This window comes from Sycon ciliatum, chromosome 2 (genome assembly GCF_964019385.1).
Source record: "Sycon ciliatum chromosome 2, ocSycCili1.1, whole genome shotgun sequence".
In the NCBI taxonomy this organism is placed as follows: Eukaryota; Metazoa; Porifera; class Calcarea; order Leucosolenida; family Sycettidae; genus Sycon; species Sycon ciliatum.
The window spans coordinates 11,486,559-11,513,964 of NC_088644.1; the positions used below are offsets into that span (position 1 = coordinate 11,486,559).

Consider the following 27,406-nt stretch of genomic DNA (forward strand, 5'->3'; position numbering starts at 1 on the left):
GATTATGCCGGCATAATGTTTGGCATAATCTTGGGATTTCGTCAAAAAATTATGCTCCGGCATAATAATTATACGGATTCCAACGTGTAAGGTCGGCATAATCTTTCGGTTTAGACAAAAATTATGCTTAGGGCATGGCCGTGTGTGTATGCGTGGTTTCTCAATCCTCTATGTACAGCGTAAATACATAGTGGAACCGAGCATAATTCAGCATATTTGTTGGCATAATTGTGGCATAATCAAAAGCATAATTTGACGATTGGCCAAGCATAGTCCGCCAATGGCTAACAAGCACCACTGTTGCTGTTGGTAGTCAGTGCTCCGTGAATCCGGACACACGTACATGTATACGCATTAAGGGTGTGCGGATAATGCTCGAAAAGGTGGCAGATTCTGCTCGAAAAGCAGTGAAATTGGCAGAACCATACAAACCTTATGGCGGGCAATTCCTCGAATTCTGCTCCATTTCTTTATCCACATACCAAACATGCATGAAACTGACCAGAAAAAGTCCTGAATTTTGCCAATTTTTCTGCCGGCATTATGCCTAATACGCATCGCATAATAATTGTGTGCCGAGGACTATTCCAGCTAGCGTTCCCTTGTTAGTAAGTCATTGGGTACAGGCTACAGACTCTTGTCATTGTGTGTGTACCTATGAATCCTTAGAGCATGTCGACAAGAAAATGGTATCACCATCCTCAGACTGGAGTGTCTGCATCGAAGCAAGAATAGTAACTACTCTTGATGGAAGGCATCGCTGATGTGGAGCAGCCCCACGTCACACTGTGAGTGTGACCGTAGTGTGGTCGCCGTTCATGGTTTCTATAGCCTGACAACGGAAAGGAACATACGCGCGCCTTCTATCGAGAGAGGGGGAGGAAAAGGAGATGGAAAGGAAGAAGAGGAAGGTTTGAGATTTCCCTCCCCCTGACGAGGTTTCCGGAGACCTGTCCCTCACCTTATTGCGTGTACTCGTCGACGGTAGTCGCAGGAGAAGGGCAAAAGCCTGCGACATGCCTTTGCATAGTCTTTAGTTTAGGCTGTGGGCACACACCAGTACCCACAGTACCGCTGATATCAAGACAAGAATACAATAACGTTAGGTACTCTTGCTGATATTATGAGTGATGAGCATGCATGCATGCATGCATGGTCAGCAGCCTCGTGATCGTATCAATATCGTCACATGATCACGTGTTCACGATGTGCGGATGTCGGACACGGGACACCCAGACTGTGAATGGCCCTTCCGCCTTTTTCTGGGAACATTAAATTTTATACAAGTCATGCACACATGTAATAACAAAGCCTGTACGAGTACACTTGTAGATGGATTTCGTGTGTGGAGCCCCAGAGTCGGGAGCTAACCAGCGGCGCGACAGCTGGCAGAAGGGATCTGCCTACTACGAACACTGCACAGCAGTCAGTAGATCTACACCTGGTAAATCTACACTGTAGACATAGTACACAGTACAATACTGACGTTTGATGGCAATCTACAGAACCCAAAGGCCATGCAAACAGAACATGCACGATGCAGACTGCCAATGCCATGCCAGCTCTCCGCCCATTCGCAGATCAAGTAGAATGCCATGACGCGCTCCCTTCTGCTTTCAGCACAGATTGTGTGTACGTGTACTCCATGGATAATCATAGTATTGTTATCGTTGCTGAATACTACTGTGCAGCACTGTGCTACTAGACTAGAGTACTAGAGTACTAGTGATTCTCCAAGGGCAAGGCGGTGAATGAGGATGTGCACCCTAGCGCAGGGCTGCCTAGTTCTGGGCTCTTTCCTTGGCTTCTTGTCCTCCACCGCTAGCCTTGTTTCAGCCAGCGGGCACAGTCAGCCACAATGGAGTCATCGGTCACAATACGTGAGAGCACCATCGTCTGAGGAGCCTCGCATGGACATGGTGTTTGATTACGGGTGGAGGTTTCATTTCGGCCATGCTCCAGACGGTGCGCCGGGCCCCGGCGACACCACGTTCGGCAACATCTCCAACTTTGGCTGCGTCAACGTGGAGCATAATCCGAACAGGCACACACCATGGGACTGCATGCTGGCATGTGCATACAATCCCAACTGCATGGTTTGGCAGCAGGATGACGTCAGACGAGCGTGTTACCATGGAGGCAAGGATGCTCGCTGCTCGCCGCAGTTCGAGCCGTGGCTTCCGCACGGAGGCGAGAGGTATCAGGCGCCGCCTATCCGCACGAACTACTCGTTCGCCGAGCGTTCATTTGACGACGAAAAGTGGCAAATCGTCGACACGCCACACGATTTTGTCGTCAGTGGTGATTTCGTGAACATGACGGACACGCATCATGGATTTCTACCGAGAAATGTTTCCTGGTATCGGAAGCATTTCCACTTGCCGGACGTTTGGAACAGCTCTCACCTTGCCATCCACTTCGAGGGCATATTTCACGTTGCACAAGTATGGCTGAACGGCCAGTACGTGCATATGCACACCTGTGGCTACACTGGCTTCACGGTGCGGATCGACAACGTAACCGGGTTGGAGTTTGGATCGGACAAGACCAATGTGCTGTCCGTGCGTGTTGATGCAACGTTCGGTAGCGGCCACTGGTACGAAGGTGGAGGGATTTATCGACGCGTGCACATAATCGCCAGCAACATGGTCCACTTCGTTGAGGACGGGGTGTTTGTATCACCTGAGATCGCAACTGGCGACACCATCCACGCGTCAGCTGAAATGGAGAACCTTGGCGAAACGCCAATAAAGGTGGTGGTGTCAGTTGCAATACTCACACAGGACGCAAAGGAAAAGTTAGTGCTGAACAGCACCTCGCCTATTGTGGCGCTCACCCCAAACGCAGCAGCGCCACAGCTGGTGTACATTGCAATGGATGGCAGTGCACTGAAGGAACAGCTATGGTCTGTTCGGCATCCTAACACCTTCACATTAGTAGTGCAGTTGAAAGATGCCGACAGCGGCACCGTTCTTGACGTTGTGATCCGTCCCACCGGTTTCCGACAAACCAGCTGGACAAGCGCTAATGGGTTCCAGCTGAACGGCGAGCACATCAAGTTCCGCGGCTTCTCACATCACAACAGCTTCACCGGTGTGGGCGTAGCCATTCCGGACAGAGTTCACCTCTTCCGTGCGCAGGCGTCGCGGGCCGTGGGCGGCAGCTTCTGGCGAATGTCTCACAACCCGTATATGCCGGCACTGTACGACTACCTGGATGCACTGGGCGTGCTAGTATGGGATGAGAATCGTGACTATGGATTGGAGTATGTACATGCTATGCACGACATGGTGAAGCGCGACAGAAACCACCCCAGCATCATTGTGTGGAGTTATTGCAACGAGTTTGAATGCGGACAGATCACCAACGAAACAGGCCTGGCATTCCGCGCTGCTACAAAGGCTCTGGATTCGCAACGCCCGACCACGGCAAACACCAACAAAGCCGGGAACACGGATGGTCTCGACGTTCAGGGCATGTCCCATGCTCAAAACGACTCGTTCGTTGCATATCATACTGAGTACCCAGACATGCCCCTTGTGCTGTCCGAATGCTGCAGCTGCGAGACGCAACGCCTGCGCCGTCTTTCCACTACACCGTGCATGCATGCACAGAACTCCCCGGGGCTACAGCTGCCCTATGTCTCCGGTAGTCTTGGAGTGTGGACTCTATTTGATTACTATGGAGAGAGTCACAATTGGCCATCCGTGACATCGTCATTCGGCAACTTTGACCTTGCCGGTTTCCCAAAGCCGCACGCATACTGGTATCAACTAAACTGGCTTGCGATGATAAGCAACTCGGATGCGGGGAAACCCCCGGTGGACAGCAAAGTGATTACCCGCATTCTGACCATACCGACTCAAGTGTATGGCGGCGTGGCCGTGCTAACATCGGCACACTCAGTGGAAGTGTTCCTCAACAACCAGTCGCTGGGAAAGCAGAAATCGGACGGTACGGGCGAGCCACTTCAGTTCAGCAACAAGCCAGCCTGTAAGTTTTCTCCGCTGCCGAATCTGCACTGCAATAAACTGGACGTGACGGCTGGACCGGCAAATGCAGATCAGTGTGCTGCTGCATGTTGCAATAGGGTTGACTGCGTGATGTGGCAGTTCACGCCGTCCAAGAAGTGCTTCACCGGTGAGGTTGATGACGACTTCTGCGTGCCCATCAAGGCCGACTGGCCCGGTGGCAGGCGTGCGCCGCAGGCCGCGTCCACCATCCAGAACATCACCGCACTCAGCATGGACAGCAGTGGCACAGTGCTGGGACAGCACACGGTGCTGGGAGCCGACCAGGCCAGTGCCGTTCAGCTCACCCTGGACGTGCCCTCGAAGAGCACGGGCACGGGCTCTGCCCTCGTTCTGGACGGGCACGATGCCGCGCTCGTCCGTGCGAGTATCGTGGACAAGAACGGCGTGTTGGTGACCGACTCGAGCGTCAACGTGACATTCAGAGTGGTGTCTGGTCCGGCTCGCCTCATCGGCGTGGGTAACGGCGATAACTATTGCCATCAGAATGCGAAGAGTGATCACGTGCCCGCGTACGGAGGACTGGCACGTGCCCTGTTCCAAGTCACTGTGGATTGTCTCAACCTAGCTACCGCCATGATTGACGTTGACCAGGGCCCTGCAAAGGTAGAAAAGTGTGAAAGCCACATGGAGAGCATAGTTGTGGAGGGGCGAGCAGCCGGATTGACATCGGATCAGCTGAGTATTCCCGTCTCGTCAGATTCCACTGACTTACCCTTGGCAGTCGCCAGGAAGAATGTCCATCTTCCGGAGTACAGTTACTTGACTGATTTTGATGGCTGAGTGGTACAGTCAATGATGCCTCATGCATTTGATCCATATTGCGGTCCGCAGCCATAATTATAATCTGTTACAGTTTAAAAACTAGGCTATGGCCTTCTCTACAGGATACCCATACTAGCTGGACGTGCTCTTCGCCATGCTACTTGTACTGTCGGCACATGCTCGTGTCAGGGACGCTGCAGCACTCTCAAACGATGTAGTACCCATCATTATGTTTCTAGCTTCCAAGTCGTCAAGACAAAAGTACATAGCCCAAACGTGCATGCTGAAGCTGGTTGCACTCAATGGCGTGCTAGCGAAAAGATGCTGTTCTTTTCGCTAGTACTGTATGTCAGTGCAATCAGTACTGTATGTCAGTGACTGACTGTACCTGCCTTTGTTTGAGTCTGGCTACAACTGGATCTCCCTTTTAGGCTGCAAACAGTGCCGTGGAAATCATAGCCATGGTCCATCATTGGCAGATTGACCGGGGGAGTAGGACGACGATTCCACTGGGCCTCAGCTGCCCTGCCATACGCATCTGTGCTTGTGACCAGTTACCCGAATGTGCCTCCTGGCAGCCGTGTGTGGGAGGCCAGTGAGTTCAAGTGCTGTCGGTCAACTTACTTGTCACCACGCTTTGGCCTTCCATTTCCGACTTCTCTCCATGGGTATTCGGTCGCATTCACTCTGAGGAGATGTGCCTTAGGATTAAAGAGTCCCAGAAATTCGACATGTCGGATATCACTGTAGGTGTGTGGATGCTGTACACCAGGGAATGGTTAAAAAAAATTTTTTGGCTCGTAGACCTCTACTCCCTGGTGTACACTTTCATGGTGGTCGCTCGTTGCCGGGAGTTGTATAAACCCGGGTTTCCGGATTTACATGACTAGACGCTCACAGAACTGAAAGACAGTAGGGATGCAATGTCATGTACATTATTATTGTACATTCCTTCAATTACTACTTGTAGTATCCCGGCGACTTTTCGGTCTCAACAGAGTCAGTGCTCCAAGAATGTTCGGAGAGAGTACATCATCCATGTGTTACCATTGTTACGCCCTGCTGATGGCTGTAACCAAGAGTACATGAAAACGGTTTTCGGTGTACTTTTGCTGTAACTCCCAGATTCGAATACTCATACCAAGAGTACATAACCCGGGGTTATGTACTCTTGCTCATACCACGAGTGCATAAACATGTTTATGGACTCTTGCTCATACCAAGAGTACATAATACTCATAGACAATTAATTATTTCAATTCGAAGCTTTGAAATGGCACTGCTAGCATGCTGCAATTGCAACTGGTAGACAGACCTGTATCATGCGGACACCAACTCAGTAACACGTGCTACCAAGAGTGAATAAGGCCCCATGCCCAAGGAGCATATTTTTGGTACTACAGTGGTCCCTCTATAATCCGGCACCATTTGTGCCACGAAAATCTGCTGGATTAGGGAGGGTGCTGGATTAACAAATCTGATTTACTGCTGCAATGTGCATGAAGAGGACATTTGGCTACTGAAAATTGTGCTGGTTTATAGAGGGTGCTGGATTATAAAGTGCCGGATTAGAGAGGGACGACTGTACTACGAGGTGGCGTTGCTAAATGCTGCGAGGACACCTAACCAAGACGGTATGACCCGCACGCGCGCACCAGCTAGCATAGCTAGCAGTGTCTGAGAATTTAGACCGGGGAAGGTATTATAATGTACCGGTACATGTATGACGCCCTGATTTATTTTTCGCTATATATATTTTTCAATCGTTTTTGTTTCTCTTCTTCTCCCGATTTTCTGATGCGTGAAGTAGGCGCGGATGCCGAGACCATTGGTCGGCGGAGCCTGCAGCACCTCATCACCACCGCTGCGTTGCATTTGCAGCCCCATTCAGTCAATGTCTTGTTAGTCTGTTGTTTTGTCATTTCCTGCTTCTTTCTTCTTTTACGAATTGGGTGCGTGGTTTCAAGTAAAAAAAAAAAAAAAAAAAAAAAAAAAAATTTAGACCATTTATGGCGAGAGTCCATAATTTATCGACTCTTGAGTTTGTTCGTAGATCTACGTACTGGCGGAGTGCTGCACTACTCGATATACTCGGAGATCTACTCACTACGACTCGTACTGTATACTGTACTGGTTCAACAGGGTTCACGATACCATACTACATCATGTACACATAGTACAGTGGTACATGACACTCTGTAGTAACATACTGGCCATGTGGCGGCCTCATGAGCTCAACAAAGAGAGCGAACAACAGTCAACAGTCAACAGACGCCAATTTTTGTTTTTGTACGTGGGGCTGGTCGTCTCCGCTCTCTTTGGCCCTTGACTGCCTGGGGCGCCGAAAACAATTTTGTTCCGGGTAGCTGACGCGGTTCCGCAAACTGGATGGTACATGGTGTGCAGTGGAGATATCTTTCAGGTAAGGACCCTGTTCAAGTAATTAGTTGTTGTGCAGTTTATGTCGTCTATTCCATATTTGTAATTGTCATCTTTCGCTCTCAATTTGGCTGAAGTTCTGAGTTCGATTTGGATAGTTCGAGCCATAGGCGCCACAAATGCAGTGCCTCATGAACGGGTCATGCAAACTCATGGTCCGATCGATTGGTATCACTTTCACATACAGTACAGGGATATTCCCTCCGGATATGAACCTGACATTCATACCGGATACGGACACGTTTCTAAAGCATTTTCAGTGATTTCAGTGTAATGTTTCATGAGAAGTATTAAATGCTGGTAGTGCATGTTCGTATGACTATGAGCATATGCCCAACATATGGTCCATGCTGCATAGGTACGTTGTATTCATGATGGGATCAGTATGAACTGGTGGAGTGATTTTAAACTTGAAGTTCATCATGATACGTTTGCTTGTACTGTCAGGGCCGTTGGAGGCCGTTGGCGAGTGGTACGGCCGGGGGGCCGCACGGTGGGTGTCCCTCGGCGGTTGTGAAGGGGGCAGAGCCCCGTGCGGGGGTGGAACCCCCGTGTTAGAAAAAATTGGGATTCCATGCAATAGAAAACACCCCTGATGCATATCTTGAACATTGGACAGCAAATCCAGCATTCCGCAACTTCCGCCAAAATACCCATGAATCGTGCCACAGCATAGATAGCACTTTTTTATTGCTTTTCTGAGACGCGGTTTCACGTTGACCACCGGTCGATAGAAGTGGTACGGCCATGGTTGTACCAGTCGTACCGACTCCAACGGCCCGGACTGTACCAAGAGCACATAACCCGGCAAAGAGTGTGCAACTCCTATCTCGAGTAGCGATGGGTTCAAGCATGGTGGGATTTTTATTGCGCCATCATTCTTTGGCAGTATGATCAAGTGCGTATGCTTTCCTGCACGCGCGCCTGTCCTGTAGATACGGTATCAGTTCCGACTAGGTTCAGAACACGTGGATCCACTGTCCGTTTTCCTGCTCCGGCTACCCGCGTAGCTGTGATGTACACGTTCCTGGCCTGGTACTTTGCATGTTAGGCCACACGTTTTTATTTCTATGTTTCTCGTCACCTGAAAATCTAAAAACGTATGCGAGGTGGAAAAAAATAAAAAATGATCGAAAAATAAAAAAAGTTTATTTGACCTTTGTTCACACTAAAATCCACCAATACACCATGCGAAATAGCATCCATAGTTAGCAACTAGTATGTGGTACGTAGGAGCTTCTGTCACAATCTGTGCATGTGCAGCTAGATTCCGCACAAAAAAATGCCGTCCTTGCATCATGTGTCGCGCAGGCCAGGCCACATTATGTACATGTGCATGAGTGTGCTGGTCCCCACATGCACAGTCAGAGCAGCACAGTTTTTTCTTTTTTTCTTCCAGACTCCTGAATCGTATGCGCGCGGGTGACGAGAAACATAGAAATAAAAACGTGTGGCCTTATGTACAGCTTGCACAACTGGCCAATCGCAGGTGTTGAGCTTGGGCCAGCTAGCTTTTGCCACGCTATGTCAGTATGTGCGATACAGGCCGTTTATACCAGTTGCACCCAGCTATGTGCACACCTCCCTTGGCACTCTGAGAAATGAAGTCGCTTTGCTGACTTTCTTCTCGTTCTGGCATTTCACAAGCTAACATTGCTCTAGGTCGTCACCTATCTCATCGTTTAACCCCCCCCCCCCGGGCATGTGCTACACTGCATGAGTTTGCTATGGGGTCTAACAACGGCAAAATATCACATCGCGTAGTGTCCACATTATATATGTATATTCCCAGCCTGTGTTAGGGAGCAGTGTAGTAGTAAAAATAGCACTCCCTGGCAGGAACCCACTCAGCTGTGTGCATGTCATCAAGGCATGAACATGATCATGGCAGAAATATCTGCACTGCGTGTATGCCGACCGTTGCTGTACACGGTACGGAACATACTTGGAACGTGTGATTAGAGTTTCCGGCGTCGAAGACCCTATATGCAATGGTGCACACTGTTGGGGGAAAGTATACTCTTGATAATTATTGTGATTATACGGGTGCGTGCGCTTGTCTTCGTGTTTCAGGCACATGATTGTCCATTAATACACCGACTGATTCTCTTAGACACCGGAAGTGACTACGGCAACGGTAGCAACTATGGAGAAGCTCTCTCCACGTACTAGCTGTGATCTTCAAGGAGATGATATTGGCATTGGAACGCCAGATAGAAGACGGAGTCTGTGCTCGCGTAAATCATCCGGACTGCCGGCACCTGGCAGCCCGTCGATGCAGCGGACTGCGCAGGTGGGTTAACGGGCATTGTTCAAGTCAAGAACACCTGTGTGTGTGTCCGTGTGTGTGTGTGTGTGTGTGCGTATGTGTGCGTGCGGTTGGGTGTGCGTGTGTTTGTACGATGGCTACACCAGGTAGGGAATTGCTCCAGTACTGGGTACTGTCTGTCGGGTAGCACTGGTACTCTGGCAATGCTAAATCAAGTACAGACTCTGCAGACAAAGTCTTACACCGCAATGAGCATATCTGCTGTGCCCAAGCACACGTGCCAGGGAAGCAGAGATCTCAACTTCTACCTGACCTGACTAACAGATTTCCAGGCGCCCAGACTGCTTGACTATCCGACGATAGCCCAAGTATGATCCGGATTTGTTATACTGTAAAGTACCATCAGAACCCTCCGTTTTGCGAGAGCGCCCACCTTGATTTGCAGCCAGTGAAAGGAATATCTTGGCCGAGTAGTCGGCGAATACACACATTTAATGGTCTGTGTTTACTAGGATCAGCCATAGCCCTGCATCTGCTCATTGTTTGTGTGGACCTCACTACCACTTGAAGTTGAAGTGAGTACTGATTTACAACGCTATTTCCAACTTGTGTGCAATGTATGTGCCGTATGACCTACAGATAGGACTCACTCATCCGCCCCACCTTCAGGACGCGATCATAAAGGGTTCCAGTTGGTGGGGCGGTCTTGTACTCCAGTAGTACTTTATGGTAATAGGGAATTCTTGGATTTGCCGAAGATTCACTTTTCCCGCCCCTAACTCTCTACTCTGGTGCTTTTCATCTGTCCCTATTCTATGTCTGTAGTCAGCAAACCTTTTAGCACAGCGTCTTGCCGATGCCTCGCACCTACTCGGCTCCATAAAGGATGGTATCAACACATTTGATCGGCAAATGGGAAATCTGAACAATGCACTTATCGACGCACGGAGTCAAATGGACAAGTCACTTCAGATAAGCAGAGATATCTCGACAAAGCTCTCCCCTTGCCGTCACGTGATGCTATCTGCCAGATCATCGTAAGTGTGTGCCAGTGTGTATGTGTGACGGCAAGAGTACATAACCCCAAGAGTGTGCAACTGCCTGCACAACCTCTATGCTGTGCTGCGACGGCAGAACTTCACATCACGTGACATGGTTCAAAAGGTTATGCTGGCAAACAGTGCAAAGTGACCACAAGAGAGTTGTTTGTTTGTTTGTTGTTTGTATTATTTATTTAGAGTGGGAAGTCCAAAACAGGCCCTAGCCTAATAACAATGGTCCCACTAGTGAGGGAATGCTGTATATCTGTGCATAAGCCTAGCGGATCAGTGAGTGTAACAGCAACTAGTAGGGAAAGAAAAAGAGAGAAGAAAAACAACTCAAAACAGGAGTTGCGACTTGCATAGGGAGTTGTACCCAAAGCTGGGCTGCGTACAACCCAGTATCTATCATGCACAGAGTGCACGGGTTCATCACGTGATGTGAAGTTCTGCCGTCGCAGACCCCATAGCTGGAGTTGCACACTCTTGGGGTTATGTTCTCTTGGTGACCGGGGGGGGCATTTGTACCAAGAGGACATAATCGAGAGCAGGCGGGCGACTCGGTCAGTGATATGAGAAAGCACAACTCCCAGTTATATGATTAATGTACAGTTAAAACTGATGTCATGGATCGTGTTGGCGATGTCGTAGATTACTAGTACATTGATGCTGTGCAATAACATGATCATGGATTTAGGGCCTTTGTGGCTTTCATGAGCTGGTGTGATGCTCAATATATTTCTGCCTATTGACTATTGCAAGCACAGGAACATTTAAACAAAGTACAACTCAGTTTGAGTTCTGTGTTAGAAAGTGAAGACACTTCCCCGGGTATATCAAAAGTAGCACTGTGTGAGCCGTGGAAGTCGCCTACTGTTGTTTTTGTCATGACCGGGGAGTGGGCCAGACATACTATCAGGATTCTACGATTCCAGGTTCTTTACGGAAATATACCAGGAGTCCAGATACCCATTCCTCACCCTCACCACACAAGAAGACCAAAGCTTCACTCCAGGACCAAGTTCCAAGCAACAGAGAAGCAACAAGAACAACAACAACAACCCATCGACGCAAAGCATCGACCTATATACTGCTATAATTATAGTAGCGTGCAAGCTGAAGGAGCGAAGCGAGCGAGCAGCAAGCCAGCAAAGCATGAATAGTGATAGGTTTCCCAACGCTATTCATAGACGAGACACATCGACGCCACGGCAAACACTTGACAAAGATACATGTAGGAGCAGACGGAATACAATACAGATAGAAACACACGGACACGACATATCCCCCGCCTACGAACATGTTACGTCCTCGTAACAGAAGAAAAGTAACGGCACTGAAAAAGAAAGCAAAATAATAAAACTCTTGAAAACTTGAAAGGAAGGAACCAACCTCTTCCGACCCAAGAACCAAAGAAAACGTAATGCGCCAGTCTTGCACAGACTCTCCGCCACAGCAGTGTTAGAAGAATAGGTTATGCCGTTACAACTACGTTCGAACAAGCTATTGGTCAGCCTGCAGGGATTGCTTCTGTGTTACTATCATTATGAACTATTATAATAAGACAAATCAAGACTAGACGGGTGACAAGACCAGAAACGTGTCCAGGAACTGGTAACTGACCCGAACTAACTTCACTTGAAATCCGCGGCTCCCGTTTGCGTGTTGCCTTCATCTTGACTTCCTCGATGTACCTCCTCTCCAGCTCTGGCTACGTCCAGCAGTTTATCGTCATGCTCCGGGACGGGCGCGTTGGTGATGGTGACCAACCGCGGTCGCCAGGGTGCAGTTTATCGTCGTACCCAGGACGGGCGCGTTGGTGATGGTGACCAACCGCGGTCGCCAGGGTGCAGTTTATCGTCGTACCCAGGACGGACGCGTTGGTGATGGTGGCGATGGCTATTGCCAAGTATTGGCAGCGCTCCCTCTCGCTGCCGAGGGTTCGGAATGTTAGTGGCACTGGACATCCTGGCGTGGTCGCCAAATGTCATGACCGGGGAGTGGGCCAGACATACTATCAGGATTCTACGATTCCAGGTTCTTTACGGAAATATACCAGGAGTCCAGATACCCATTCCTCACCCTCACCACACAAGAAGACCAAAGCTTCACTCCAGGACCAAGTTCCAAGCAACAGAGAAGCAACAAGAACAACAACAACAACCCATCGACGCAAAGCATCGACCTATATACTGCTATAATTATAGTAGCGTGCAAGCTGAAGGAGCGAAGCGAGCGAGCAGCAAGCCAGCAAAGCATGAATAGTGATAGGTTTCCCAACGCTATTCATAGACGAGACACATCGACGCCACGGCAAACACTTGACAAAGATACATGTAGGAGCAGACGGAATACAATACAGATAGAAACACACGGACACGACATTTTGACATTCCAGTGTGGAATGCTTTTCCAATTAGGTTCCTGAACTCCGCAAAAGTGGACCGCGACAAAGCCAATTTTCAGGTCGAGGATTATTTTGATTTGGTTTAGCGTCGATAAATGTAAAGGCATGCTGGTGTGAAACCCATTTCCGGCCAATTTGGATTTGGTTTTTGAGCCTAATATAGCCTGAATCAGATTTGAAAAGGCGCACTGCTCGATTATTTCAGATTAAGCTGTATAGCATCAGCTTGCTGTTAGTACAGGTTTTTGTTGAAATCAGCCACAGCTGGGTTCTAACCAGGGAGTAGTAACATGCTGGTATTTTACCACTCTCCGGTTGTAATTGCACCTTGCACTTAACTGTTATTGTCTGTGCAACAGTGCATCTTGACCAAGCGTGAGTGAATTACAACGGAGCACAGTGCTCCACTGTCATCATGACCAAGCATGACTGAAATGCGATGGAACACAGTACTCCGCTGTCATCTTGACCAAGCGTGATTGAAATGCGACTGAGTGCAGTGCTTTGCTGTCTGCTGCTCTGACATGAGAAAAGATAACCTGATGTAGCAGTGGCTGAAGCCAACCTTCGCTGCCCTCAGCAAAATATGCCGGACGATTTTCTTGTGCCGCACTAACCACTTACTGTATATTTCGTGATTATTTTTTTCATGTTTATGGCACCTGAGTGCCATGGAGCTCTGTCTTGATGAAACAGACATAACCCCCTCCCCTTGTCTTCTTTAGTACATCCAACTTCAAATACCATTTTTCAATTCTACTCTATTCTGAACTCTTCAGCTGCGATTGTTCTATTTTCCATGACAGAACTTGATCATTTCTCTAGGAAGATGTGTATTGACAAGTACAAATGATTACAACATACCGCTGAGTTTTTCTGCTATAGTATTTATTTTAGCTCATTTCTCGAACTAGCTTGTTAGGCCATATTAGATTCATGCTTGCTTTGGATGCTTCTGGCTAGTGATCCCAGTTGGCCCTGTTTGATCCGAATGGATTTCTGGTCATGGTATTGCATGGTTGGGGATGAGAGGCAGCGAGTACCTGGTCTTCACTGGGGAACTCACTGCCAGGTATGCAAAGTAAAGTGTCCTGCCTGACATTGCAATCATATAAACACAGGAAATTGAGATTGACTCTTGTACAGTATACCGGTACTCTGTCTTGTAGACTTTATATGCGCTGTGCGAAATCATAATTATACCGGTAAAAAAGAAGTACACGACACAAGAGCGTAATCTCCCAGGGTGTGAAATGGCTGAATATTGGCCTCGGACAGCAAACATTCACCTCATGGCGTTCCTGATACGTATAATGTGTCTTACGGCGTGCAGAGAAGGCCAGCTATTGTTTGTGTAGTGGATAGGTGCACTGATCATGTTGATGACTTGCATGCACATAGACTGGCTAAGTAAGTGTGTTTCTGGCAGTGAGTGCTATTCGTACTGCTCCACTGGCAGCTAGAAGCAGGCTGGGAGCGTGCAACGTGAACACTGCACCACGAGATGTGAGTTATTGCCATCAGTGGTATTGTATGACCCCACTATAACAAGCTCATGCAGTGCTGCACACTCCTGGGTGTTGCACATACTCTGACACCGGTGTGTTTGCATCCTAGGGAAAAAGGAAAGAACAAGCAACTTTACAATGTAAATAGTTGCCAGTTTCATCAATGTATGGAAGCAAAACCTGTTAATTGAACATACATGCCTAAGCATTCTTCAAGTATTAGTTGAAATTACATAATCACGTACATGTCTAAACTAGCTTTAAAAGTAGGGCGTCCCACATTAACGCTCACTTTACATTAACGTTAGCGCTTGTGAGTATACTGTTTTTTTTAGCACTGGTTGGCACATTGAAACACAGTCATAAATAGCTGGCTGGCTGTGACATGTACATGTACACTATTTGCAGTGCAGAATTGCTTCACCAAAACTTCAATCTACTGGTAATTGCAAGGCGTACGCTGAGGCCTAATGCGCAACTGTGCTCCTTGTGATCTCAAAGCTGTCGAGCTCGCGGTCGTCTGCGCTCGATGTCAGCTGGAACTGCAAGACCTTCGGCGTGGCACGGATTTTCAACCAGCTCCTCTCGAAGTAGTCGCTGTGGTGTGCTCTCCACGGGACCAACTCGGACGGCTCGAACGATGGATCAATGCTCTCCTTGCAACCGGCCGCACCGTCCACTATGTAGACGGGAGCCTTGGGATCCACGTAGTCCTTGGCGGTGGCCGTCAGGTTGTAAACCGGGTACGATCGCTCGTACTGGTGATTATGTCCGCTGATGTAGACGTCGACTCGGTACAGGTTCAGCAGGTCTTCGATGTAGCCGCGGAATACTGGCGCCTCCTCCACGCATCTTTTCAGCAGCACTAGATCAGAGCAGTAGAGTGGCCGATGGCCAATGACGATGATCCATGGCACGTTCTCTCGATTGGCGTGTGCCCGCTGCAAGTCTTTCACCATCCAGCCGTGCTGCGCGCTGCCATTGCTGAAGTCGTGCTCGGTGGAGAACATCAGGAAGTGTATGCCCATGTAGTCGAACGAATGATAGAACGGCGAGCCACTGATGTCTGGCATGCGCAGCCAATTGAGATAGCCAGCGAAAGCAAACTGCGCCTCGTGATTTCCAGGACACGTCATGTAGGGAACGTATGCCGCGAAGTGCGAAACTTCGTTAAAGTAATCCTGCCAGATGTAGGCGTTGTTGGCAGATGGATCGTAGTCATTAGCGTACGAGATGTCTCCTCCATGCACGACCGCCTGCACGTTGCCTTGTTTCACAGCCTTGCTTATGGATGACACCGTGTCTTCGGAATGTTTAACACCCATGTCGCAGATAACACCAATCCAAGGCTGAGAGGAGTTGGCCGAGGTGGTGACGTTTTCTGCCTGTATGGTGAAGTTGAAGATGTCGCTCCATGCTGCATCACTACCGCACTGGTAGTACACTCTTGAGCCAGGACTTCTCGGTATGCTGACCATCGTGACCTCGTGCAGTGAGCCAGTGAAGTTTCCAGCCGTGTACGTGTAAGTAAGGCCGCCTGATGTCAAATGAAGCTGATCTGGAGCTAGGCCATAGCGACACACTGCACTGCCATTCAAACTAGGAGACCAACGCCTGCCGGTTGCCCAAATGCAGCGAACTGACCCCATTACTACGCCTCCACCACCAAACGACAAGTGCAAGCCGTAGGGAGTATCTACCGTTGAAATACCGTGCCCGGCGTCGTTCCTCATGCTAAAACATGTTGGTAACGTTAGTCCAAGCATGACGAGAACGAGAACCAAGCGATATGTCCCGGGCACATCCATTTCGGTGCAGAGGAGGAGCAGATTCTTCAAGATTGCACTTACTGCAATTACTGCTTCATCAACAGGTACGTCGTTTCCACGTCGTCCCGTCGATGCCTCAAAACTAGAGCCAGTGGTCGGCGGTCAGTGTTGAATGAAAGTTGGGACTGTCGACTACCAAGTAACTACCAGACTAGTCATGTAACTAATACTTGAAAAGGCTAGGGTGACATCGCGTTGACGTTGCCCCTTGCGCGTGATCAACCTGCCTCGCCTACGCCTCCTTTTTTTGCAGCGACTATGCAACTCGTGCCGGGTCGAGTTTGAAGGTCAACGGGGCCTGCTGTAGCCGTGTAGAGATTTTCAGCCTAACAAAGTTGGAACTGTGACTCCAAATCACACATACAAGGGCCGTGTATCTGTAGTCTAGAGTTACGATTACTTTAGCTGTACGACGAAAGAGAGGTAAAGAAAGACAAACTACCTTCGCCGGAGCCCAAGGATTTACTGGCCCGAACTAACTTGTTGAGGGTCCTAGCCAGCAAGGATTATTATATCAGGCATACCGGTATGAATGCATTGCATACTTACTAGTAGTACAGAGGCAATGCGTATGTGCAAGAGTACATAACCCCACTCCCCAGTACTGGCAGTAGGGCTTATGGAGTTAGGCAGGTAGGGGGTATGTACTCTTGGTATGTCACTAAGTATGTGTCATAATTATTACTCAAGTCTGTGGACAGCAAATGTTTCGCTCTGTTAGAGCTCATCAGCACAGCTCAGAGAACCGAAGCGCAGCTCTTCGCAATGAAATACGTTTCCGTGAAGCAAAGCATTTTTATAAAGAGCTGCAAACCCCGCCAAGAGTGCTCGAAATGCTCCAAGAACAGTTGAGAGCATCGCTGGCTACAAGCGAGGGTCCCTGGTTCGAGTCCTGGTGGTGACAGTCAATTTTTTCTTCAGACTTTTCCCGTTTGCCTCTTTCCCTCAAACCAGTTATTGTTACCGGTATACCATGGTATACAGTTCGAAGTACACAATGATGATAAATGCAGGCAAAAGTCCATAAAACCAGTCACCGTTTATGGAAAACCCCATAGAACTGGGTGCTTTGCGCTGTTCTATCAGTATCACCTCTCTGCTGCAACAGTATCATTGTTCCTTCCCTCTTGCCTGTACATCACACTCCGATCACCTGCAGAGAAGCTCAAAAATATACTCGTAGCATTTTGTCTTCGAGAAAACTAAGATTTAGGTACCGTAATACTTGTTCCCATATAAAGTGGTAGCGGGTTACTAACAGGCACCCGCACATGTAGCTGCTAAGTCACTGCACTTTTTCAAAGTGTGCCACAGTTTTCGTGTCTTGCTCATACAGACATACTGATGTGTCACACAATCATGTACATTATTAGTCATTAGGGTGCAGCGGCTGTCCTGACAGTAGAAACATATCTTGCAGTATGCTCTTGCGGTATGCCGTAGGCTGGCTGAGCAGCAGGAGAAAACCTTGGATAGACGCTACCGTTCTGGTGTTCTTCATCTGTTTTTGGCCTTTGACCACTGACATCTATGTCTGTATTACTTCAAAGGCTACAAAAAAAAAAGTAGTCTGTACGCTTTTCGGATGTTCTGTGATCACAGTCTCGGGCAGGAGTGGAGTTAGCATGCCCCCAGGTAGTCTGCTTGCTCTCACAGTCTGAGCCTGACTATGGCAAGTAGATGGTGCACACGGTGCATAAGACACTCTCCTCTTCTTCACTCCCATCTGCCTGCCAGCAGACAGGCAACATGAATGCGGTTATAGAATAGTCCCACAAGGAAACCTGTGTGTGTCATTATACGGAGTGTGAGTATGCAATACAGTACAGTGCCCTCTAAGTCTAACCAGGATGTGCAACTGGTGAAAATACTAAAGTAAATCCTGCATAAATTTCATGAATGCCAAAATGGAAGAAAAAAATCTTTGTGCATCTCAATCAGGATTTTGGAAGAACTAACACAGAACGACTTACGTCCCTGCACTTGGTTTTGCAGTATGAATCTATAGGAGCGGAAATATCGAGCTGAAAAATAATTCCGGTGATGCTCGGCAACACTCAGTCATTTCTATCTCCGCATGCCTTTAGCAGTGGTTTGTGCTGCAGCACCTCTGCCAGCCATGGCTAGTGGGTTGTAACGTTGCTGGCCGGCAGGCTGGGCAGAGCTCACAGGCGATGTGCTTCTGTACTTGCTGCTGCTGGTGCCGGGAGCCATGCCAGGTGATTTGAATGCCGATTGATACTTTGATGCTGCGCTGTCAAACTGACCGAATCCCCGGTCCACTTTCTTGCTTGTTGTACCCTGGTTCATAGAAGACCATAAGACACTGCAGCGGTGAGTGTCAAGAAAAGAGGAAGCTGAATGGCTGGAATGGCACGCTGGCATATTAACGTTATACAGTGGAACCACAATGTAAGTTCAATGTACCCAGCCGGGGAGCGAGAAGAAAAAAAATACTTCGGACACACTGGTACTTTATATGTCAGTCACAGCTCAACTCGCGGACCACTGCACATGCATACATAACAGTCACTATGTGGAGTCAGTCACAGCTCAACTCACACATCAGTCCCCCCCCCCTCCCTCAACATGGTTTATAATTTCTTACCGCAGATGCTGGTCGCTGTATCCCACGGCGTTTCTTTCCGGCAGCCGTAGCTGTCTTGTTAGCTTGCATGCTAGACTCTTTCAACAACCCAGCTACCAATGATTTCATCATGAAGCCAGGCATCAACAGCGGGTTGTACGTCTCCAGGACTTCAAGCTGCAAGAGCACCACAACAGGTCGAGCAGAACTGATTCCAACCATGTTATGACAATGTATCCGACGGTATGCTGAGAGTAGGGAAGAGATGCACCATGTACCAATGTATTCCTCATGGTGGTATGGCAAAACTGAAGAGCAATCTCCTGAACCTAAATTTGAATGCATGTCTGGTCTAACGTTAGTTGAAAAGCTCCAGCACGCAGCAGCTGCAACTCGTGGAGACAACAATTACAGCATCACACTAGCATCGGTTAAGCCCATTGTCCCTTATTTATTAGACAACGGTATGATAATGCATTTGTGGTTTACCTTCTGTAAGCTGTTCTTGACAAGCTCCGAATCTTCAGTCGGTACTGATGGTAATGTCTGTGATACGTCCGCTGCCGGCAGTAGAATGTCTCCAATAGCCACGGGCCGGAGTAGAAGTGCTGAGCTATTCGGACACGCCATTGCTATGAAGTGTGCCATAGGCTTCACACCTCCACTGGCGACTGGTAGTGCAACCTCCTGGGCCAAAATCAATGCATCGCCCTGGAAAGCAAAATAAGGCCCCCAGTCTTGGTAGAGAGCAACAGTGATAGCAGTACAATGCCGAAATGTTGGATCAGCCAAGTGAAATTACTTCAAACTTCTCGAATGTTGTCATGTTTTTAGATCTTATCACACTTGGCGAAGCATTTTTTTTTTACCACCAAAGCCCCCTACCTGTTCACTTAGTAGTTGAAGCAGTGCATGGAATCGTCGTTGATTACAGTCCAGTTCTTCCCAATCCAGTTTCCAGCAGGCAGTCGGTCGTAAAAACAGTGGCTGAGTAGGGAATAGAAGAGCACGAACCTCAGCATTGGTATTTCAAGTAAACATGGATCACCGCAACTGGTTGTGCAATCCAAAGCCCAATATCTACTCACATGTGTAAGCTCAGAGATTGGTGACCTCCAATGCTGTCATATGTACAGCACAACTAGGGAATCAACTCTCCTGAGAAGGACTTACAAGTAATGATTGAAATCACTATGTGAAACATTCCGGCTGTAAAGCAGACCTGTGTTGGTCCATGCACAACTATCCTGCAAACACAATCTAAATTACTCTGACAGCAACACTGACCAACAAGGCAGTAAGAAATCTAATGTGATAGATGTCGGACTTACCGAACCAAAGATCTGCATCGGCACGTCGCCACAGTAAAGGCATTAGGTCATGAGACACAAGTCAAGAAGCAGTAGCAACAATCACACAGGAAAAGCAAGGCAAAGCAATTTCAGATTTGGCCGACACCTGTACAGAAAAGCCGTCCTTAGCGGGCACATCTCAACGAGAGCATATCCATCAAGAAGGTGGATGTGCCTGGTATCTGTGTGTCTGTTGGTTTGCTGTACACTGTACAACATTTTTTGTCGTCTCCCGGAAAAATTTCAAAATTTGAAGCCAATTGCAAGCATTTCCGGGTATTTGGTGCCATTTCAGTGTACGGTAACTACAATGAAAGTCTTTTTGATTCTGCAACAAACGAAGAAGACGCTACGATCGGGGACAAACATTACCCTCCCCCGGGAAAAAAATTCAAAAATTGAAGCCAATTGCAAGCATTTCCAGGCTGGCATTTGGTGCCAGCATTTCAGTGTAACTGCAATGAAAGACTTTTTTCTGCAACAAACCACGATCAGGGACAAGGATTTGTCACGTTTGCGCTAAGCTGCGATCGTTGTGCTTTGTTGTAATGTGCTCCAAAAAAAGCCGAAAAAGTGGGACGGCCTTGATATGGGAAGAAAACAAGTCAACAAGCAATTACAAGCACACTGACCAACTGACCACAGAGTCACATACACCGCTGGTCTTGACGAGTGCAATGCTTTTCAGATGATGCGGCCAGCGCGCATCACCGTGCAGCTGGGCGTGAGACGTACTACTGGAGCTCTTGCTCAGATTGAGACCCGAGTGACCGGAAGTGTGACGTCCTGTTGGCCGGGCTGGTGCACCACTTGTTGCAGTGTGTAAGGTCTGTTGCACACACAGCCATGAACGACATGGACAAACAGCAGAATCAGACCGTGAAATGTGAACAAGTGAAATCCAAATATGACTTGTGGCTACAAGTGGCAATGAAGATGGCAAGCTGGCTGTACACCAAACTAGCAGTCTGCACACTGTTTAAAAAAACACTTACAAATTCAGATGCGCCGGGAAGTTGAGCTGGTGGTAGGATTCTCTCCAGGATGTCACACTTTAGCGTGTACGGTCTTGATGATTGGGACTCTAGTGTAAGCAGATTCAGAGACACTCAGTCAGGCAGATCTAACCTAGCAAAAACGTGTGTAAATGTTGGACATTACTCAGCTTGATTTCAAATCAATTTCAAAACAGCACGCATGCACTTGCAGCCATGACATTTTACAAAACGTTATCAGTCCTGCATTTTATTGCACAGCGCTGCACTTGGATTATGTGTGGCAGCAACGTCGGATCACAATCTACTAAGCATTGCTTTGCTGCTCATGTGGACCCTTGGCTTACCTGCTGGCATGTGGATATGGACATGTTCTTTCTCAGTGCTGTCATCTTGCAACCACTGCTTGAAAATGTTCTCAAACTGCAATACATCTGTATGAATGGCAACAAGAGGAGAGATGTCAAACGGTAAAGTCATTCCTCTCGGCTCAAGCATTGGCATTGAGAGAAGAGCGGAATCTAGGACAGCACTTGGGAATGGTATGATTCATTGATTGGCATAGGTGAAGACACATTCAGACTTCCTCCACTCCTGCCGGTACATGTATACCGTAAACACACACCGTATGGTACCCTTCACAATACCTACCTGAATCAGAGTCCATCCACATGCGCAATCCTGTTCTACTACTACTATTGGCAATGGCGCAGATCCAAAACTGCCAGAAGCGGATATTCAATCCGATGACAGTGCACCGCTGCTGCCTGTGTTGATGGTGATGGGGGGGGGGGGGAGGGAGAGAGAGTGATACATGACTCACCTGGTGTAATGCTCACCACATCAATGATCTCTGCACAGGAGCTGTTGCTGGAGTCACTCTCCTTGCCTTGGCTCTCATTAAATGGGCTCTCCGCTTGACCTGCAGCTGAAACGGGTTTGTACAGAACGTATGGAACAGAATTCGCGCGACCTTATCCATCACACAGACCAGAATACTTTAGGCATTTCCATGGATCACGTTCACGATGAATACACCAAGAAACAAACCATACATTTTAACGGTGAATTTCAAGGAGTAGGACCATTAGCGAGCCATAATGTCTTACTTTCAGGATCATTGCTGTCACTTGTGATGCAGATGAGTTGGAGTTTCTGCAGCGGAATTGGAAATATGCCATATGCTGACACCGACATCTGTATCCTCCAAACTGTAATCTGAAGAGAGGATGCATGGCTGAAGCAACCTGATGGCCAAATCGCAGTATGCAAGCAAGCATACATTTGAATGGAAGATGGGATATTTATTCAACTGTCCTATTGGGTCTTTTTTATATACAGTTCCGGTCTGGATTATAGGCTCTTGAAGTAAAATGCCCCCCCCCCCCTCCCCCTCCAAGTTTCCATATCCTTATCAGGATTTGACTTTTACCTTGATCATCTGCAAGTCCACATTCTGAGCTGCCTGGCTGAGCATCGTAACGGCTGGCTTTGGTTGTAGTGGAGTGATAACCGACACTTCCAGTTGTGGCAAATATCCAACCAGCTACCAACAATGATGAAAACAGAAGATGCCAAGAATTTGCAATGATCCTCTAATGCAATGATCCTGCAATGATACTGCAATGATCCTCTAAGAAGCCAGCGCTGCCGCGGCTGGGTATGCATGCTTCAAAACAGGATTCTGTAAATGTGCGGCAATTCCACTATTACAGGTTATACAATTACATCAGTTCAGATGCTTTGGCAAAGTCGCGGCACAGCGATGCAATAGTGACTCACCAGCGGCTTGCGCTGTACACGTATACATGTGCATAGCACCCACAAGTGGTTTCGCTGCCTAACCACCATGACATCATTCGCACAACATCTGTCGGATGCAGGTATACACCTTACACATTGCACCCAGTCTGGTTGGCATAACAGCTTGTTTAAAAGTACTTCAAGTATCATATGTGTCTGTCGATAAATTGCACATTTTCAATAAAGATCTCGTGATAGGTCACGCAGGTTTGTCGCCAGGATAGTGTGCAACTTCTTCTTCCAATAAGCGGTACTGTCTTGTGTGAGGATCTATGATTTCGTGGCAATACAACAACACACACCTTCCCATTGCTTGTGCTTTTTCTGTGCGGTATCTTGAGAGACCTTACTGCAGGCATGCAGGTGAATGCACTGAAACATTGCATGCACTGCATGCACTGCATGTACATGCATGTGTGCACCCTCACCTGGTGTAAGGTTGCACTCTGCTCGTGGTGCTGGTTCAGTGCTTCCGTCAGCACTGCCTGGAACAGCTCTAAGATTGCAAACATCACAACCCACAGACACGTAGTCATAATTATGAAATGTGCAGCACGCTACTGGAATGATACTAGTGCCTTCTCCCTCCCTAGTCTGACTGATAGCACAGCTCGGTCAAGAATATGGGATTGGCTTTCGGAGGAGAACATGATCATACATGGCTATGGCATGGTTGTAGTGTACTCTGTATGTACTTGTACTTCAGCATGACGCCTCACCTCGAGTGGCAGCATGGTCACTGTCGGACATTGTGTGCAGCAATGAGGACTTGACCAGGTCTAGGCTCTCCTGCAGCTTAGAGAAACTGCCCACTCGCAAGTGTTGCAGTGGGAACACAGCCTGAAGGAACATGTGACGCATTCAAGACCAAAGTATTCCGATAAAGTCTCTGAATCATGTACATAACTGTCACAGCCTGTGGTGCTCCTTGTCTTGCTCCCCTGTCACTGTGTGACGGTCACTGACTCACAACTCAGCGTATATTGGCATGATTCGGCTGACTACAGTGTGCGTTGCAGGGTTAATTGAGATTGGGTTTGTTCACCCATCCATGCCGTTGAACATGAAACTGCAGAAAACGTCCCACCGAATTCTTGGCTACAGTGGCATAACATAATGACCTTGCACAGGGACATCGCCCAGGCCGAGGGCGCATTTCAAGTGTCTCCCAGCTATCCAGGAACTACCTGTACGTGTCTGCTATCGGTCCGCAGTTGTCACAACACTGGCTGAGCTACCTGCTTTCCTTGCATGTCATAAACCAGTAAGTGAGTTGACCTATACCCCTGTTGGATATACATGTAATAACAGATTGAGCAATAACCATCCCGCTTTACATACAAATTGTCATTGGTCATAGTACGTGTAGTGCATATCTAAATTTGAAAACTCCTTCTTTTCTCCTGTCAGTTTACTATTCCACTTGTCACATTCAATAGAACCCCCCCCCCCATCTGCATTACTAAAGAGTGGAATAGCCTACAAAATTAATATGTGACAGGCTTACAACCGGGGTTCAATTACTAACTTATGGATCAGATCTTACTACGTAGTATTGGTATTGAACCAGTAAACCGAGGCCCCCAGAATTGGGGGTTGACATTACAACCGAGGTCTACCTATACCGGTAAAGTACGGTACTGGAGCAAAGTGATTGGAATGCAACATGTAGAGCAGTGATGTCGTGTATGTCATGACGGGTCATACCGGGTAAGCCATACAGGTAGCGGATAGTCCCAGGAACGGGATTCGGCACACACCAGAGAGGCTGAGAGCCAGAGCAGTCACCTTGGAGAGACTCTCACACAGTGCGTTGATGGAGTCTGTACCAAACAGGAGAGAGCCATGAACCACCACCAAGCGTGCTGCAGAACACACATGGGTGATGTTATGCAGGCATACAGTGCACAACATAGCCAGCATTATTAATATTATACAGTGGTCCCTCTATAATCCGGCACCATTTGTGCCACGAAAATCTGCTGCATTAGGGAGGGTGCTGGATTAACAAATCTGATTTACTGCTGCAATGTGCATGAAGAGGACATTTTGGCTACTGAAAATTGTGCTGGTTTATCGAGGGTGCTGGATTATAAAGTGCCGGATTAGAGAGGGACGACTGTAAAAATAATCTTTATTTCAGGATTACCTAAAGGCTAACGCCCATCTGTTCATCAGGTTTGGTGCTGATTACAATTTTCTAAAGCACACACACACACACACACACACACACACACACACACACCATGTACACACATCATGTACACACACGCGCGCGTGCGCGTGCGCGCACACACACACACATGATGCGATAAGAAGAACTACATGATTGTAGTATGCCCGAATGGCCTAAAGTAAAGCTACACCTATGCATTTCATCACTGAATATTTACCTGGAGGTCGAAAGGAGTGCACGGGTGATCTGCCAGAGTCACCCATCGTAGATCTACGCGGACACCGAAAGAACTGTAGCAAATACTAGCTATTAAAGTAATAACAAGACAAAGGTTTATGTTTGTTGCCTACGAGCAACCGATCTCGCGCCGCTGGTCACCCTGAGCATACTGCCGGAAGGGATTACCTCTGAGCAGCTAAAAGTCTCTCTAAACGGGCACAGTGTCATCGGCCATGTCAGTCTCCGCGAAGTAACTTTAGTTGGTGGTACAAAACAGTAGGTCCCTTCCTCGTAGCGCGAGCATGTCCCCCACGGGGCCACAGAGCTACACCTACACTGGCATCCGATGATCCAAGGCCAGGGCTTACAAAGGGGTGAGTTGGAAAAGAACCCAGAACTAGCAGCTTCAAAAATGGTGTGGCTACAGTCTTGATCTCACGAGTGAGCCGAATAGCTACTTGAAAAAGGTAAATGGTTGGCGTCTCGCCTATCGCGGGGAGCTCCGGAGGGACCGCGCGTGGCTGCGACTTCATTGGGTTATTTCTTGCTTGAAGTGTAGACCTAGACTCTACACAGTGCATACAGAGGCGGTACTAGTAGACTGGGGCTTCCGAGTTCAAGGGTCAGTTTTCGGTCATTGAACTTTGACCCTTCGCATCCAAGGTCGCTTGTCATGTCTAATCATACTTTCTTACATGACACGTGATCGTTGCCGGGGCCATGGCCAATAGGCGATCTTCCCGCCGCGGGCATAATCAGGCCATCAGGACCGTTTGACGTCATTTCGGGAATGTTCGGACCGTTTGACGTCATTTTGGGAATAATTTTTCGACCTTTCGACCTTTCCACCTTTGACCTTCCCTAATATGTTCCTTCGCGCTGTAAGAAATCAAATCAAGCACGCTCTGTCTGTCATGATGGCTGAATCTTGCCCTTGCCTGCAGCCCTCGGGCCTACGGCCCTTGGGCTGCAGGCTCGGGCAAGATTCAGCCATCATGACCTCCTGAGCGTGCTTGATTACATACATAGTACAGTGTTTTGTAGTAGCTAGCTATCACTATATCAGTTTCTTACATGACACGTGATCGTTGCCGGGGCCATGGCCAATAGACTGTCTTCCCGCCGCGGGCATAATCAGGCCATCAGGACCGTTTGACGTCATTTCGGGAATGTTCGGACCGTTTGACGTCGTTTCGGGAATAATTTTTCGACCTTTCGACCTTTCCACCTTTGACCTTCCCTAATATGTTCCTTCGCGCAGTAAGAAATCAAATCAAGCACGCTCTGTCTGTCATGATGGCTGAATCTTGCCCTTGCCTGCAGCCCTCGGCTCGGGCCTACGGCCCTTGGGCTGCAGGCTCGGGCAAGATTCAGCCATCATGACCTCCTAGCTCCTGAGCGTGCTTGATTACATACATCAGCAAGAGTCCATAACCCATCGGTTATGGACTCTTGGTATCAGGACTTGCACTAGATCATATTTTGGTAAATGTTATTCCGCTTGGTTTTGGCATTCTACATCATAATTAAAATTATTATAATTACATGTATGTATATCACAATTTGTGGTTTCCGTCCGTCAATTCATAGTAGCACTATATAACCCCCAGGGGGTTATGTCTTTTGATAGAGATGACGTTGTACAATTTGTGACGTGTAAAATATAAAGTAAGTGTAAACGCAACATTTTGTGCACCTCTCTTCAAGTCTCATTGTTACTTAGCACATGTGATACTAGTAGTTGTGCCTGGTTGGGTTCATAACACCTCCATTCTGCACTATTCCTTTTGAGTTTTGTGTTTGTGTTGATTTGTCACAATGTGTCATAATCATGTGAGTTTGTTGAGTGTTCACACCTTGCGCCAGTATCTTCTGTATAAAATAGTATTATTCAGTAACTTCATTCAACAGCTGCATCTCAGGCATCTGATGAGTTCCCGGCATCATTCTTCATGGAACAAAACAAGACTGGTCAGGACGTGTGGT

The 27,406-nt window shown here is 48.0% G+C and overlaps 3 protein-coding genes across 4 annotated transcripts; 1 reads left to right on the forward strand and 2 right to left on the reverse strand.

Annotated features, from left to right (window-relative positions):
* Positions 1-7,060: 7,060 nt before the first annotated feature.
* On the forward strand, positions 7,061-14,170 carry LOC135808691 (uncharacterized). Its single transcript, XM_065321912.1, has 4 exons — positions 7,061-7,218; positions 9,309-9,528; positions 10,330-10,541; positions 13,311-14,170. The coding sequence occupies exons 2-4, from the start codon at positions 9,382-9,384 to the stop codon at positions 13,318-13,320; spliced, it is 369 nt and encodes a 122-aa protein (XP_065177984.1). The 5' UTR covers positions 7,061-7,218; positions 9,309-9,381; the 3' UTR covers positions 13,321-14,170.
* Positions 14,171-14,538: 368 nt separating this feature from the next.
* Positions 14,539-16,737, reverse strand: LOC135808690 (acid phosphatase type 7-like). Its single transcript, XM_065321911.1, has one exon. The coding sequence runs from the start codon at positions 16,265-16,267 to the stop codon at positions 14,927-14,929; it is 1,341 nt and encodes a 446-aa protein (XP_065177983.1). The 5' UTR covers positions 16,268-16,737; the 3' UTR covers positions 14,539-14,926.
* A 1,228-nt stretch (positions 16,738-17,965) lies between these two features.
* Positions 17,966-25,901, reverse strand: LOC135808692 (meiosis 1 arrest protein-like). Of its 2 annotated transcripts, none has more exons than XM_065321915.1 (15): positions 25,419-25,901; positions 24,733-24,848; positions 23,745-23,865; positions 23,454-23,521; positions 22,655-22,768; positions 22,332-22,377; positions 22,046-22,150; positions 21,570-21,656; positions 21,223-21,311; positions 20,868-21,056; positions 20,207-20,218; positions 19,761-19,862; positions 19,365-19,586; positions 18,897-19,052; positions 17,966-18,589 (listed from the first exon to the last, which is right to left on the reverse strand). In XM_065321915.1, the coding sequence occupies exons 1-15, from the start codon at positions 25,462-25,464 to the stop codon at positions 18,356-18,358; spliced, it is 1,707 nt and encodes a 568-aa protein (XP_065177987.1). In that variant the 5' UTR covers positions 25,465-25,901; the 3' UTR covers positions 17,966-18,355. The 2 variants fall into 2 exon arrangements, with proteins under 2 accessions (XP_065177987.1, XP_065177985.1); XM_065321913.1 differs by having other exon boundaries at positions 24,733-24,890; positions 25,419-25,900.
* Between the last annotated feature and the right edge of the window lie 1,505 nt (positions 25,902-27,406).

Coding starts and splice junctions, on each gene's coding strand:
- LOC135808690 (XM_065321911.1), bottom strand. CDS start 16,267: ATGGATGTGCCCGGGACATATCGCTTGGTTCTCGTTCTCGTCATGCTT.
- LOC135808691 (XM_065321912.1), top strand. CDS start 9,382: ATGGAGAAGCTCTCTCCACGTACTAGCTGTGATCTTCAAGGAGATGAT. Junction 9,529..10,329: donor CGATGCAGCGGACTGCGCAG/GTGGGTTAACGG, acceptor CTATGTCTGTAG/TCAGCAAACCTTTTAGCACA.
- LOC135808692 (XM_065321913.1), bottom strand. CDS start 25,464: ATGGGTGACTCTGGCAGATCACCCGTGCACTCCTTTCGACCTCCAG. Junction 21,312..21,569: donor CCATATCCACATGCCAGCAG/GTAAGCCAAGGG, acceptor TGCTTACACTAG/AGTCCCAATCATCAAGACCG. Junction 19,053..19,364: donor TCAAGAACAGCTTACAGAAG/GTAAACCACAAA, acceptor GTGCTCTTGCAG/CTTGAAGTCCTGGAGACGTA.